This window comes from Bos javanicus, chromosome 4 (genome assembly GCF_032452875.1).
Source record: "Bos javanicus breed banteng chromosome 4, ARS-OSU_banteng_1.0, whole genome shotgun sequence".
Taxonomy (NCBI): domain Eukaryota; kingdom Metazoa; phylum Chordata; class Mammalia; order Artiodactyla; family Bovidae; genus Bos; species Bos javanicus.
Window position 1 is genome coordinate 26,989,867 of NC_083871.1, and position 14,693 is coordinate 27,004,559.

The 14,693-nt window shown below is 35.6% G+C and overlaps 1 protein-coding gene and 1 pseudogene across 8 annotated transcripts in view; one reads left to right on the top strand and one right to left on the bottom strand.

Moving 5' to 3' along the window:
• SNX13 (sorting nexin 13) overlaps positions 1–14,693 on the bottom strand; it is a 148,512-nt gene that overhangs the window by 82,610 nt on the left and 51,209 nt on the right. For 5 of the 8 annotated variants that reach the window (XM_061413643.1, XM_061413641.1, XM_061413642.1 and 2 more), the window contains exons 2-5: positions 14,577–14,689; positions 11,719–11,821; positions 8,728–8,817; positions 7,535–7,656 (exon numbers count right to left, since the gene is read on the bottom strand). In XM_061413643.1, coding sequence (XP_061269627.1) covers positions 7,535–7,656; positions 8,728–8,817; positions 11,719–11,821; positions 14,577–14,689 — 428 coding nt within the window. Of the gene's footprint in view, positions 1–7,529; positions 7,657–8,727; positions 8,818–11,718; positions 11,822–12,894; positions 13,018–14,576; positions 14,690–14,693 lie in introns of those variants that run through there. The other 3 variants (XM_061413645.1, XM_061413646.1, XM_061413647.1) reach the window with 2 other exon arrangements.
• Positions 5,488–6,310, top strand: LOC133246723 (phosphoglycerate mutase 1-like; annotated as a pseudogene).

Genomic DNA, 14,693 nt, shown 5'->3' on the forward strand with positions numbered 1-14,693 from the left:
TAACAATAATCTATTGCGTATTGACTACCCCATTATGTACAAAAACAACTATATGTAAGCACTAATTTCAAGATAACTTCACAAGGAAGTAAGGATACAATGGCTATCTGTACAAAACATGTCATATACAGCTGAAAAAAAGGATTCTTTTATTTATGTGCTCATAATAATATAAAAAACAGGAAAATAAATTTAGTTGAAAAAAGTCATCCTAGATATATTTTTTTTTAGTGCTGAGCACCAAATGTTCCTGTCTTGGGCTACAAGAATAATGCATGCCTGTTTTGTAAAATGTCATTTCTTTCTTTAGATTTTTCTATATCAGCTGTAAATTAGCCATACATCCACAATCCAAAGATCATTGTTAATATTTTACTATTTTTTTCTCTTACTGTTTGCTATGCTCACATATTTACAATTTTAACACACCTAAAATCATACAGTGTACAACTTCTTTGTATATGAGTTTTATTCCAATATTTTTCCTATTTCTTGAATAATACTTCTTAATATTTTAATGGATGCAAACTCTTTTCCTAAAGAGCCAAACAGGAACGGTTTCAGGCTTTGCAGGCCACATTACCTCAGTCAGTTCTGCCACTAAAGCACAAAAGCAGCCATGGACAAAATGCGAACAAATGAGCAGAACTGTCCAATAAAACAGTAAAACTGTATTTATAAAACCAGGAAGCAATGCAGTACAGTCAACAATGGCCTAGTTTTAACACAGGGAAAAGCTCTGAAAGACACTCTCTGTCCAAGATATACAAATAACTAATTAGCACAAGAAAAGATGCTTAATATCATTAGCCATCAGGGAAAAGTAAATCAAAACCATAATGAAATACCACTTTAGACCAAGGAGAATGACTTTAATCAAAAGCCAGACAATAACAAGTACAGGCAAAGGCAGAGAAACTGAACACTCATACATTGTTGGCAGGAATGAGCAGCCACTTAAAAGTTTGCAGTTCCTCAAAAGATTAAACAGAGTTACCATATGACCCAGAAATTTCATTTCAAGGTATACATCTCAGAGAAATGAGAACATCAAGTCTACACAAACATGTACATGAATGCTCATAGTAGCATGCTTTATAAAAACCAAAAAGTAGACACAACCGCAATGGTTACCAACTGATGAATGGATAAACAAAACATGGTGTGTCCATACAACGGAAAATTATTCAGCAATGAAAAGGAGTAACTAATAATACATGCCACAACAAGGATGAAGATTGAGGGCAGGAGGAGAAGTGGACGACAGAGGATGAGATGGTTGGATGGCATCACTGACTCAGTGGAGATGAGTTTGAGTGAACTCCAGGAGTTGGTGATGGACAGGGAGGCCTGGCGTGCTGGGTCCACGGGGTCGCAAAGAGTTGGACACGACTGAGTGACTGAACTGAACTGAACTGAACAAGGATGAACCTTGAAAACATTACACTAAGTGAAAGAAGCTAGTCACAAAAGATCATATATTATTTCATTCATGTAAAATGTCGATAAAGACATAGAAAAAATATATAGTTGACTACATAGAGGTAGAACCTTGTGGGGGATATGGGAAGAGACTGATTAGTGGATATCAGGTTTCTTGGTGGGGCCATTAAAACATTCTTAAAGTAAATGTGATAAAGGCTGCACAACTCTGAATACACTGAGAGCCAACAACTTAAAGTGGGTGAAGAGTATGGTATAAGAATTATAAAAATATACAATTAACCACTAACCTTTACCTCTATACACCCATTCTTGAAGTCCAGTTTTGGGCTCAATCCACATCAGGTTTTGCTCAGGTACTCTGGTCCATTCTACCTCTAGATCAAATCCTTTAAATAATACCCAAATAACCAGTTTCTCTCCATTTCATGTGTTTTAATTTTGTTTCCTCTGCCCTTCCCCCTCAAACAACAATGAAGCTAAGAAGACAAGAGAATCTGTGTGCATATATTCCCAGAAATGTAAGAAATAACAAAAACAAGAAGAAAGAAGTTAACATTCACTGAATACATACTATGTGCCAGATTCCTATGGTGTTTTACATGTTCTTTTCTCTCATATAATTATTACAACAACCCTATGAGAAAATTACCTCATTTTGCTGATGCTGAGATTGAGGCACAGAAAGTTAAATAACTTGCTCAAAAAATCATTTATTGGTTGACAAACACTTTATGAAATATTTCATGCATATGATCTCATTTGCCCCTCACAACTCAGAGTTTGTGACAAGTATCAGTATCACCATTTTACAGATATGTCAGGAAATTTTCTAAGTATACTGTAACTTAATGGTACAGGTAGAATTACAATACAGATCTCCCAAGGCTTTCTCTCCAATGTCATGCTATCTTATTTGAAGAGAGAATTAAAAATATACAGGTTATCACAGATTCATCCCCTAAAGTTCCAGGTTAATGCCCAGGTTCCACAGAGAACTAAAGAGTTCCCTGGGAAGGTTTCCTTCCCCAAACTGCTACTAGAAACAGGTACTAAAGTTAGGATGACGTGTGGCATTACAATGTACTCTCTCATATCTGATGCCATTAATCTTAACAACAACCTGATAAGCAGATACACGTTGTCACTAGATGCAAAGAATTTATGTTTCTTATCCATTCAAGGTCATGTTGTTTAGTCACTAAGTCATGTCCGACTTCTTGTGACCCATGGACTATAGCTCTCCAGGTTCCTCTGTCCATAGGATTTCCCAAACAAGAGTACTAGAATGGGTTGCCTTTCCTTCTCCAGAGGATCTTCCCAACCCAGGGATCAAACCACCATCTCCCACACTGGCAGGTGGATTCTTTACCACTGTACCACCAGTGCCATAGAGCTTAATAAATAACAGAACTAAAGCTCAAAACCAGAATTTCAGACTCTACATATATCCTTTCCCTCCTGTTATAACAAAATTAGCATTTTGTTTGATGCTGATATTCTGTGATTGTTTCCTCAAGGTGCCAAATAAATATGAACACTAGAATTTGGTGGTTCTAAATCTTTCTGGGGTTCATAGGTCCTTTTTGAAAATAAAATCTACGGAACCACTCAGAAGGAAAAAAAAAAAAAGCACAGAAAATTTTGCTTAAATCTTCAAGGCTTCATGGGCCCCTGGTTAAAAACTCTATACAAGATTGAAATTTGAAGGAGAGAAGAGATAACGTACGCTTTGCAGTGCACAGCAGACAAGAATAAGAATTTAAGAAGTATTCAAGTAATGATTATAAGCACTTAATTTTCTTGATATTCTCATTGGAAATAATCAAGGAGCCCCTGTGAAAACATATATTTTAGTATGGCTTTACTAGAAAAAGCCAATGAAAGACAAAAATAAAGCCACTCATTGAGAAGGCACAAACATTAACTGAGCCTCACTACATGCTACAGACAAGTAATATTATCAGCTTTTTATGAATAAGGAAACTAAAGCTCAAGAGAGGCTGATTAATTTGCCCCAAAACTTAAGGCCAACGACCAAGCAAAGACAAAATTCAGATCAGTCTAGGATGGAAGAAACTTGGTTCTTCCTATAATCACCCAATATTTAGCATGAAAGCACAGAATGTTAGTAGAGAAGGAAATGGCAACCCACTCCAGTATCCTTGCCTGGAGAATCCCATGGTCAAAGGGGCCTGGTGGGCTACAGTCCATGGGGTCGCAAAAGAGTTGGATATGACTAAGCAATTGAACAATAATAGAATGCTAGAGAAAGGAGAAAAAAACTATAACAGGAAGTTTAAAGAAAAGGTAGTTAGAAGATCAAAGAACAGGCAAAGCACTGCAGTGATATGACAGAAAGGTGAGGGAAACTAAGATGATAATCTAGATCACAATATATCTGTTAGGGACTGGGGGACAGAATAGTGACTGTTAAGAATGATTCTTACTCTGCCCCCAACTCAACAGATAATCTTGGACTAACTGCTTAATCTTTCTGGAATTTAGCTTCCTTATCTGTGAAATTATGGGTGAACGGTGACATAAAAACTTAAATTTCTAACATTCTTCACAATTTTTAAAACATTTTCACATGAACTATTTCCATTACATTCTACCGACCAGGGATTTTTGCTTTATTCACTGCTATATCTGCAGCATCTGGCTGAGGCAAAGTAGACATAAAATATGAGTTAAAAGAACACATGAATTTGCTCCAGACCAAAACCCTGTGAGGAATACAGTACAAGGCAGGTATTTATGACACTTATTTCACACATGAGAAAAACCAAAATCCAAAAAATTTAGAATACTTGCTCACAGTCCCATAGTTAAATGAGAGAAGAGGATACAAACTCACTCAAGTCTTCCAATTACTAGTTCAAAATTCTTTCTAGGTCTACAATTTTTTATATTTTAATATAATCTTAAGCAGGCAGACAAAAGAATAATGAACTCTTCTTCCATCTTTGCAGAGAGGGGGGAAAAAGTCATTAGAAGGGTGTTACTATAAAAAGCAGTGACCAACAGATTCAGAATAATGATCTTAAACAATATCTAACATGCAATAATGTTACATATATGAACTAAAGGACATAAAATCCAATTTCTGACTTCTTTGATTATATGTTAGTATATTTTCTATATTCCACAGTGCATCTACACTCATAATTATGGTTGGCTACTTTCCAAATGTTTGCTGTTAATCATAAAAGAGAAGGGGCTTCAATCTATCTAAGTAAGGTTAAAATTCAAACTATGAAACCTACTGCAGCCTGCCTCAGTGACCGGAGGCTGAGGAATTCATCTCCCACTCTAAACCTTAAGATCAACTGAATTATAGAAGAAAAGTCTTGACAGGGCAGCATGAGCTGGAAATATCTATTCAGACAGAAACAGAAACAAAGTAAGAGCCCTAGGGCAAAGCTCTACTCTCCAAGACTCTCAGAAGTACAAAAGTGCATTTCAAGAACCTAAGTGGGGAAGAAGAGGGGCTGGCTAGAGAATAACACCTTCAGATTTGAGAACCTACTTGTGACACAGCAATGTAGCCTCCTGCCTTGAGGCCATAGGCTTGTAGGAAAATCACTGCATGTACTGGGTAGAAAAATCTTCTATTAAAAAAAAAAAAAAAGAAGATAGCAAACTTACCCAAAGATAAAATCCTTTCTTTAAAATATAAATAATTTCTCCACATGAAATGGCCCCTCTAAAAATCAAGTAGTTTAAATACAAGGATACAGACCAAAATATTTAGGCAGTATATAAGAGGGTGTTTGTAAAGTGAGAATTTTAGTATATCTCAGAAAAGTTTCTTAAAGGAAATCTCATTAAAATATACTTCTCTTCTGAAAGTGAATAAATAAACTGAATATTCTCTACCGACTGCTCCTTTGAGTTCTTCTAAGAGGACTCCATTAGGTATGTGCCTAAGATAAGTGGGCAGTTACACTGAGCTCTTCTCACAGCACTTGAATAAAGAAGACTACCTGGAATGACTCTGGAACCTCAGTGAGCCCCAATCTATCCCCCAGAACCACCGCCATGGATGGCTACAAGGCGGTGCTGATCCCACACAGAAGAGTACATGGACACGGAGGATGGCTTCACTGGCTGGTGAGAAGCCAACATGAGCACAGTGGGCGTCAGGAGGTGAAGCACAACATGCAGGTGCTACAAGATACTGGTTAGGAGTCTGACATCTGCTTCACCAGGTGCAGAAGCAACAATTGGGACTCTCTGGACTACACCAGATGCCACTGATCAACTGTGGCTGCCAGTAGTGCAGACTTAGCCGCAATAAGGCAGATGTTGCTGCCAAGCAGGATGAAGCCCAGGTAAAGATCTGGAGATGCTGTCATGTTCTACCATCTCCATGAAGCCTGACTATCCCTTCAACAGCAACACCAGTAAGACTGCAGGCATGCAGACCTCAATAGCCATCAGCTACCCTCCTGTGAAAGTCTGAAGGACACTACTGCTAGAGTTCTGCCCCTTTGGAATGAAAAAATAGTTCCCCAGATGGAGGAAGGGGAGAGGGTAGTGAATACATCCCTTAGCATCAGGCTTCAGGGCACCGTCAGCCCTTTGGCGGGGCTCTCTGAAGAGGCTATCGTGGAGTTGCACCTGCCTCCTGGTATTCCCACTGAACAAGAACTTGCAGCCCATCAAGCCCATGCAGTTCCCTGGGAAATGAAGAGCCCATGTGTGGCGTTATGGAGGCTATGGCTGCCCAGGGCAAGCCGATTAAGTGAAGCCAAGCAAGGACACCTTGCTTTCCCCAAGACATGAGCCCTGCCACGCCATTCCTCTGCATCTCTTCCCTGCAAGTCTGTGGGCATCTTAAATTGTATCTCCAGATGGGGATCAGTGGCTCCCAATTTTGCTCTAGCCATTTTGTCTCTTGCTCCCACTCATTTCATACAATCTAGTCAGAACAGCACCTATGGGGCATGGGTTCTTAGTGCAAGCCAAGGAAAGACTTATTCAAGAGGGTGGAAATGCAGTAACTCTGGGGTTTTTTTTGCTAGTGCTTTGTTTATTACTAAAGCCCTGCTTGAGTAGGAGACTGGCAGGAACCATGCTAAGGTGTGACCAATAAGGAGGAACAAGCTAGCTTATTTGTGTTGCCAGCAGCTACTCCTATACTATTCTGTGGCCAGGTAACTGTCAAAGAGACTCTACTTATTCCAATAGAAGACAAATGGAAACTGCATGGGGTTCAAACAAATATTTCCTCTGTTACTCCAGAGGAAATGACTCTAGAAGATTGGGATCCATCCTGTTTATGTATTTACATTTACTTTTACCACACATACAGACATACAAATATATATAGATATATATGCACACCACACACACTGCATCTATATTTACACATATTTATATATTTCATATATTTATATAAATATTAATATTAAAAATGCCAACAATAACAAAAACCTTCTGAGGTTTCTAGTGGTCAGTTGGCATCAGAATACAAACCATTCCTTACACCAATCTGAGACAAGCTTCTTAATGTCTACGGTACAGGGCCTGATCCTGCCTTATGTTTCAGAACCCCTTGCCTGCCTTACTGTTTTACGACAGTGAAACACCTCCTAGTCATGCCCAAGAGTGTCTTTCACTGCCAGATTTCTGAATCATGTTCCGTCTGTCTGGCCCTGCCACCTTGGTTCAGTATTTACTTTGAGTTTAACTGTACTAAATCTTATTTCCTGAACAATATAATAAAAGAATGACATTGCAATTAAAAACAAAGAGTATCTGGGTAAGAGGGGAAAAAGTATTATCAATATGTGGGATGAAAGACTCTGAACTGTCACATGATTGGACAACTGGGTTCTGAGGAAGAAACTGACACACAGACTTAGAAAACAGGGATTAGTCGAGATAAACATTCTGCAGTTGTAAAAGAGTAAAGGTTTTTCAGGGCTCTAGTTCCATAAACTAAGAGTTATCCCACAATAACAATCTACTGCTCTACTTACCTTGGAATAACCAATTTTCTCCTTCCATTTAAAAGTTATTTTCCCTATTGATACAAACAATATTTAAATTTTTCCGCATAAATACAATCCAGTGACCTTACCTAGTAGCAAACTGAATGAGTGCATTCTGAAGAGTCTGCCTAATTTCAAGAAGAAAAGATTCATCATCACTTAGTGTATAATACCAATACTGGACATAATCCCTCAAGGAAAACTGGATAACCTAAAACAAAAATACAGGAAAAAATACAGTTTTTAAGGATTTAAAAAGTAATAGTGGCAAACTAAAACTTAAAAAGATTATTTGAAATTTTCATTTATTATCTATCTAATAAATTGTGGTAGTAAATAACTGTCTTCATTACAAGAGCATCAATATGCTAAAAAACATTTCAAAAAATTAAGTTATTAAATTAAGTTATTTTGGTAGCCCAATTCATCTACTGCCTAATTTTTTGTTAATTAAAGAATTATCTATGGTGAAGCCCTACCCAAATTCAGGTTAAAGATGGAGCATGCAGAAACATTAATTTCCAATGGTAAAATACAATGAAGAGTTTTAGTTAGTTTGATGGAATGAGATGCAAAATAATATCAAGAGACCCTAGTAATCTTGAAAAAAATGTTTTCTTTGAGAGTATAATCAGATTCATTGCAGTCAAATGACAAAAATGACATAATTCACTTAACTCTAATACCAGTGATAGTGTCAACAGCATTATTACCCAATAAATGGCAAATAATACAACATAATGTATAATTTTTCTGCAAATCAGATAAACTAAATAAGGGTTTATCTATAAAATAATGTTCAGAATTTTAAGGTACACATTATTTGCAATAGTTATATAATTGAGCATCAGTGAAAATATTTTGGGAGAGAATAATTTTAATTTTTAAAGTATTTTTGAATGAAGCCAGTAATATCCATTTTAAAAAGTAACAAAAGTAGTAGAAAAACCTCTGACTTATCAAACCACTAGCTTAGTCATCAGCTGAAGAGCAAAAATTTTTGAAGAGCAACATTGTAACTCTTAAAACAATTAGAAACACTATCAGATGTTAATAAAAACTTTTTTTTCAATGTAAATTCAACCAAAAGGGTTTAACACAAAGCAAACACATATAAATAAGTTCATAAATAAGGCAGCAAGTTTATATAGAGAATCCAAGAACAGCATTATAATGAATTTCCAGCATATTACATAAATAGCAAAATTATTTCTTAGTATTTCAAGAGAAATGCACCCAGCACACAATATATGGAATTCAAATACCACATACTGAAACTCACTTGCTGGAGAGGTTCATCAATTATATTGGCACCTGTCAATCTTCTATCAATCTTTATAGTTCTGGCTTCCCGTTTCATTTCTTCTAAGCACTGAAAGGGAATCATAATGTTTTATTGCATAGTTTCTTGATTCAAAATATCTATAGTTTATTTCTAACTAAATATTGACTGTAACATCCCTCTCATTATCTTCAAGCTAATAAATAACCTTATTTCTTGAGACTCAGGTATCAAGCAAATACTATGTCTCAAATTAAGAAAACTAGATATCCTCAGTAACAATAATCAGCAAACATTATTTAGAATGTGAGAAACTGAAAAATCAGGTATACTGTTATCATATTTCAATGAAAATTTAAAACCATAAATTAGTGTTTCAGGTGAGTCAAATTAATAATGGTCTTTATTAAACACACCCCCATTTCCTCCTCCCTCCCAGCCCAAAGGAGTATACCAGCTGCCAAATTAACATATTTTAAATTAAGTTTTACTAAGGGATGGTTCTCAGCAACTAAAAAAAATTAATTTCTTTTGTCCATAGTTTTCAGAAAGATCAGTGACCTGGAAATACGGTAAAAAGTAGTAGGATACTCTTTAATTAATACAAACCAGGGCTTCCCTGGTGGCTCAGTGGTAAAGAATACAACTGCCAATGCAGGAGACACAGATTTGATCCCTAATCTGGGAGGATTCCACCTGATGTGGAGCAGCTAAGCCCATGCACCGTAACTGCTAAGCCTGTGCTCTAGAGCCAGAGAGCTGCAACCACTGAGCGAAAATGCTGCAACCACTGAAGCTCACGCACTCTAGAGCACGTGGGCTGTGCGACAGGAGACGCCACGTCCAGTGAGAAGCCCGCCCACGGCAGCTAGACAGTATCCCCCGCGGGCCACAACTAGAAAAAAGCCTACGCAGCACAAAGAGCCGGCACAGTCATAAACAGATAAAAAAATTTTAAAAAGCACAAATGCATATTAAAAACATATGTTTCAAGTTATCCCATGCAACCACTGAGATTTTTTTCATAAAATATACTTATAAATCATTTTAGAAAAAGCAAATCAAAATCACTATTTATTTATACCATATACCAAAAAACAGATCATAAAGATTTAACCAATCTTGATTATGATTTATTGCTGTTTAAAATCATAATTTAAAATATTTTGCATCATCCTCTCTATGTACCATTCAAATGAATAGAAACTATGGATGGCTAAGAAATGATTCAAAAAGAAAAGGCAAAAAAATCAAACAATCCAAATGAAAAATGGGCAGAAGACCTTAATAGACATTTCTTCAAGAAGACACACAAATGGCCAGTAGGCACATGAAAGGATGCTCAACATCACTAATTATCAAAGAAATGCAAATAGAAACTACAATGAGGTACCACCCACCTTGTACTGGTCAGAATGACCATCATTAAAGTCTACAAATAACAAATGCTGGAGAGGGTGTGGGGAAAGGGCAACCCTCCTACACTGTTAGTGGGAATGTAAGCTGATGTTGCCACTATGGAAAACAGTATGGAGGTTCCTGAGAAAACTAAAAATAGAGCTACCATATGATCGGGCAATCCCATCCCTGGGCATACACCTGGACAAAACTGTAATTCAAAAAGATACATGCACCTCTATGTTCACAGCAGCACTACTCACAACAGCCAAGACATGGAAACAAACTAAATGTCCATCAACAGCTAAATAAAAGGGGGGTGTGTGTGTGTGTGTAGAGTACAGAATACTTCTCTGCCATAAAAAAGAACGACATAATGCCATTTGCAGCAACGTGGATGTGACTAGAGATTATCATACTAAATGAAGTAAGTCAGAAAGAGAAAGACATATACCATATGGTATCACTTGTATGTTGAATCTAATATATGGCACAAATGAACCTATCTATGAACCAGAATGACAGACACAGAGAAGAGATTTGTGGTTACCAAGAGGGAAGAGGGGAGGGAGAGGGGATGACTGGGAGTTCTGGGTTAGAAGATGCAAACTATTACACTTAGAATGGACAAACAGCAAGGTCCTACTGTATAGCACAGGGAACTGTATCAAATCTGGGATAAACCATAATGGAGAAGAATATTTAAAAAAAGAATGCATGTCTGTGTGTAACTGAGACAATTTGCTGTACACCAGAAATTAATACAACACTGTAAGCCAACTATACTTCAATTAAAAAAGAAAAGATTCATTACCTCAAAAAAGATTTGTAAGCAAATTCAGAGAATACACATTAACAGGAGTTTTAAAGGGGGGCAGAGGTAAGTTTCAAAGATTATTTTAAAGGTAACACTAAGTATTAGAAAAACTGTATTTACTTATCAATATGAAAGTCATATTAGCACATAATGGACATGTTAGTAATTATAAAATTCAGTTACTGGCACCGACTCCAGACCATTTTCTTCTCTTCATACATGAAAATCATTACAATTCCACAATAATAACTGAAGGAATTGCGAATGTGAAGCCTATATCTAGTATGGAATTTCAATTTTATTTATACAGTACGATATTTGAAAAAAAAGAAAAATTGCAACACGAAAGACATAAAATTGAGCTTGAGGTAACAAAATTATAGAAACAGCATAGCCTAACTGCAAGCTCTACTTTTCAAGTGAGCTTAAGAAAAAATGCCCATTTTCCCCCGCTCTGGTTCCTATGCATTTACTTCATTCAAAATAGTACGTTCACTGACATTTCAATAATTGACAATGACATGATGCTGTGATGCATCAAAATTCTATGTTAAGACAGCAGGAAAAGATTCCAAATTTTTATCTTTTCCTCAAATTTGCATGCTCACTTTTAACATCCAACATGCATTTTCTAAGCCTGATCAGTAGTCTCTCATAAGTTTATAGTCAGCATTAGTGAACTATAGGAAGATGCGCCAAGCCATATAAAGGCGATCACATTATCAACACTACACACAGCAGGGCTTTAAGGTCTTACATTCCTTTACCCTTCTTACCTTAGGAATCCCAGTTGATGTTGGAGGGAGAAATGAATGTTCACACTGCTCTAGGTACTTCTCTGAGTTTGTTTTTCCAAACAGCAGAGTAACAACAAAACCCCTGAAAGAAATTTAATTATAGATACAAAACAAAATTTCACTACAATTTAACACATATTTTTCTGATTTAACAGTTTATCATGCACTAAAAAGTCAGTTTGTGACTTTGGCAAGGCAAGGAATTGACAGATTTTGTTAAGTTTTGAAGTTTAAAAAAACTATAAACATTTTGTGAATTTATATAATAATGCCTTTCCAAGTTTTCATTCAATATTATTTCATAAGAATCTCAGGCATCATTTTCAAACTTTAGGATAATAAGCCTTCATTAATTAAGCAGGTAAGCTAATAACCAAGGATAAAGACAAATGAGATGTATTTCTATAGGTCTGTTAACTAATTAGAGAGAGAGATAACTTGTCACTAGGAATATAAACAAAGCCTAGGTATACTTAATACATTTACAGATACAGATTTGACTCTAAATTATCTGCATTTATATTGTACCCCGATTGCTAATTTAAAATTCTGCCTTATTCAGTAATTGTATTAAACTTTCTTGGAGTTCTCAAACAATGTAAGTGACTGGAAAGCTATTTAGGAAACTTGGCTTAGAAGTATCTAATATAAATTAATTACAGTCCTAAGGACTTCCCTGGTGGCTCAGACGGTAAAGCGTCTATCTACAATGCAGGAGACCTGGGTTCGAGCCCTGGGTTGGGAAGATCCCCTGGAGAAGGAAATGGCAATCCACTCCAGTACTATTGCCTCGAAAATCCCATGGACAGAGGAGCCTGGTAGGCTACAGTCTATGGGGTCGCAAAGAGTCGGACACGACTAAGCGACTTCACTTTCTTTCATACAGGAAAAAGATGATCCAATTTATAATTCATTTGAAATAAGTCTGGAATTTAAAAAGAAACATAAATATATCCCAAAAAGCTATTTTTAAAAACAATTATGGAGTCAAAGTAAGACAAATACTGGTTTAGAACTACTTTAAGTATTGATTAAATGCTATCAGTATTTCCTACATTTAAAATTGACCAAACAAATTGAAGCACTACTGAGTAGACAGAAAATCCATAAAAGAAAATTAAATTTTAATTTTATAATGATTTATAGTAATCTTACAATGATTGAAAGAGTATAGTGACAAGAAGAGAAAGTGAAAAATTAAACATAGCCAGCCTCAGGTACTGAAAGGAAGATTTTCAAGGTCCTCCGCTTTTTGTGGTGATCTGCTACATCACTGCTCTTCAGCACAGGGAGGCGGGTGGAGAAACAGATACACTCAAGTCAATTTACGTCCTCAAGTCTGTTTCTTTTTTAAAAGACTGGCCACAGAATTATAAGTAAATTTCACATATCTGTGTTGTATCAAACATTATTACTAAGAATCAAGTTGGTCTTGTATTTTAGTTTTACCTAGACACAATAAAATGCTTATATTACATTAACAATGTATTTCTAAAAACATTATCATAAAACAGACTGATAAAATGTGCACCTTTGCCCACAGTGTGACAGTAGGAAAGAAAGCTAAGAACAGTCTGATCTTAGAACCTAATTCATAGCTTCAGCCTTGAGGTTTAAGAAAAAACAGGTGCTGTAGAAAATTGCATGACCAAACATAATGGAATGCCATTAAATAACCCACACTGGTATTTAAAGTATCCTAAAATAACAATCCAAAAGGAAAAAAGAAAAAAAATCAAAGGTTTTCTTTACATTACAAAATGTGATTAGCTTTACTATAAGCAGAATGTATACATTATTAACACTGTATACAGGTAAATTATCAACACTGTATACAGGTAAATTGCAGAACTCAAAAACTTAAGTTTGACTAGCCAAAACCATCCCCAATTAAAAAAACACCTGGTAGCTTCCATAAGAAAATGTATTAATTCTCTTCTGACTTGCAATGTTAAGTGGGCAAAAGAACAAAAACATATTTTTAAAATTTAATGAAAAAAATTAAAACTTAGATGACTTTCAGTTATATTATTTTACTTATATACTTTTATTTATATTATTTTACATATTATAGTAATTATTTTACTTAATATATACAAAAGCCTGCTTTTGCTTTTAAAATTCATAAGGCATTAAACTATATAAAGCTACATTCAATAAAGGACCATCGTTCTTCATAATGAGAGCCAAAATAAAAAAGATTTTTGACTCAGGAATTATGATACTCATTGACTGTAACTGAGTAACCTGGGAATGCTTAATTAACTGATCCTGAGATGATGTGGGGATGCTTGTTGGTATATAAATTGAAGTCCCCTTACTGTGGCAGCAAGTCTCAGTGAGATCAATAACTTGGAACAGAATAACAGATCAATTTACGACATAAAATGAACTTGGAATTTCAGATCCTTTCATGTGCCTTAATGCTTAATTCAGAGTTTTTAGTGGTTCTTCTACAGCCTATCTATATCTCACCTTATCTAGAAAATTTCACAGAACTTCAACAAAAGAATTTAAAAATTTTACACAACACCAAAAAGAATAAAAAATTCTTAACTTTCCAAATTATACAAAAAAGTTTGTATCACCATAAAATAAAAATTTTTTTGAATATAACTACCCCTACTGCTGGTACAAATCGTAACTATCTATACTTTTATTTCTATAGGTATCTTAATTTTACTATTTTTAACTTTGGTAAAAATAACAGCATTCACAAAGCATGCTGCCATTTCTTATGGTCATTTTTTTTTTCTTATTGAGGTCTCATGGTCATGTTTCCATTCTGAACAACTGAACATGACATAAACTATAAAATTATCATTGAGAATACTTACCCACCCACAAAGCAGAGGATATAAAATGCCAAATAAAATATTACAAAGGGTCCAAATGTTATTAGAGAAAGGACAATGCCAAGGCTTCCCCATCCCCATATGGATAGACTGGTCTGA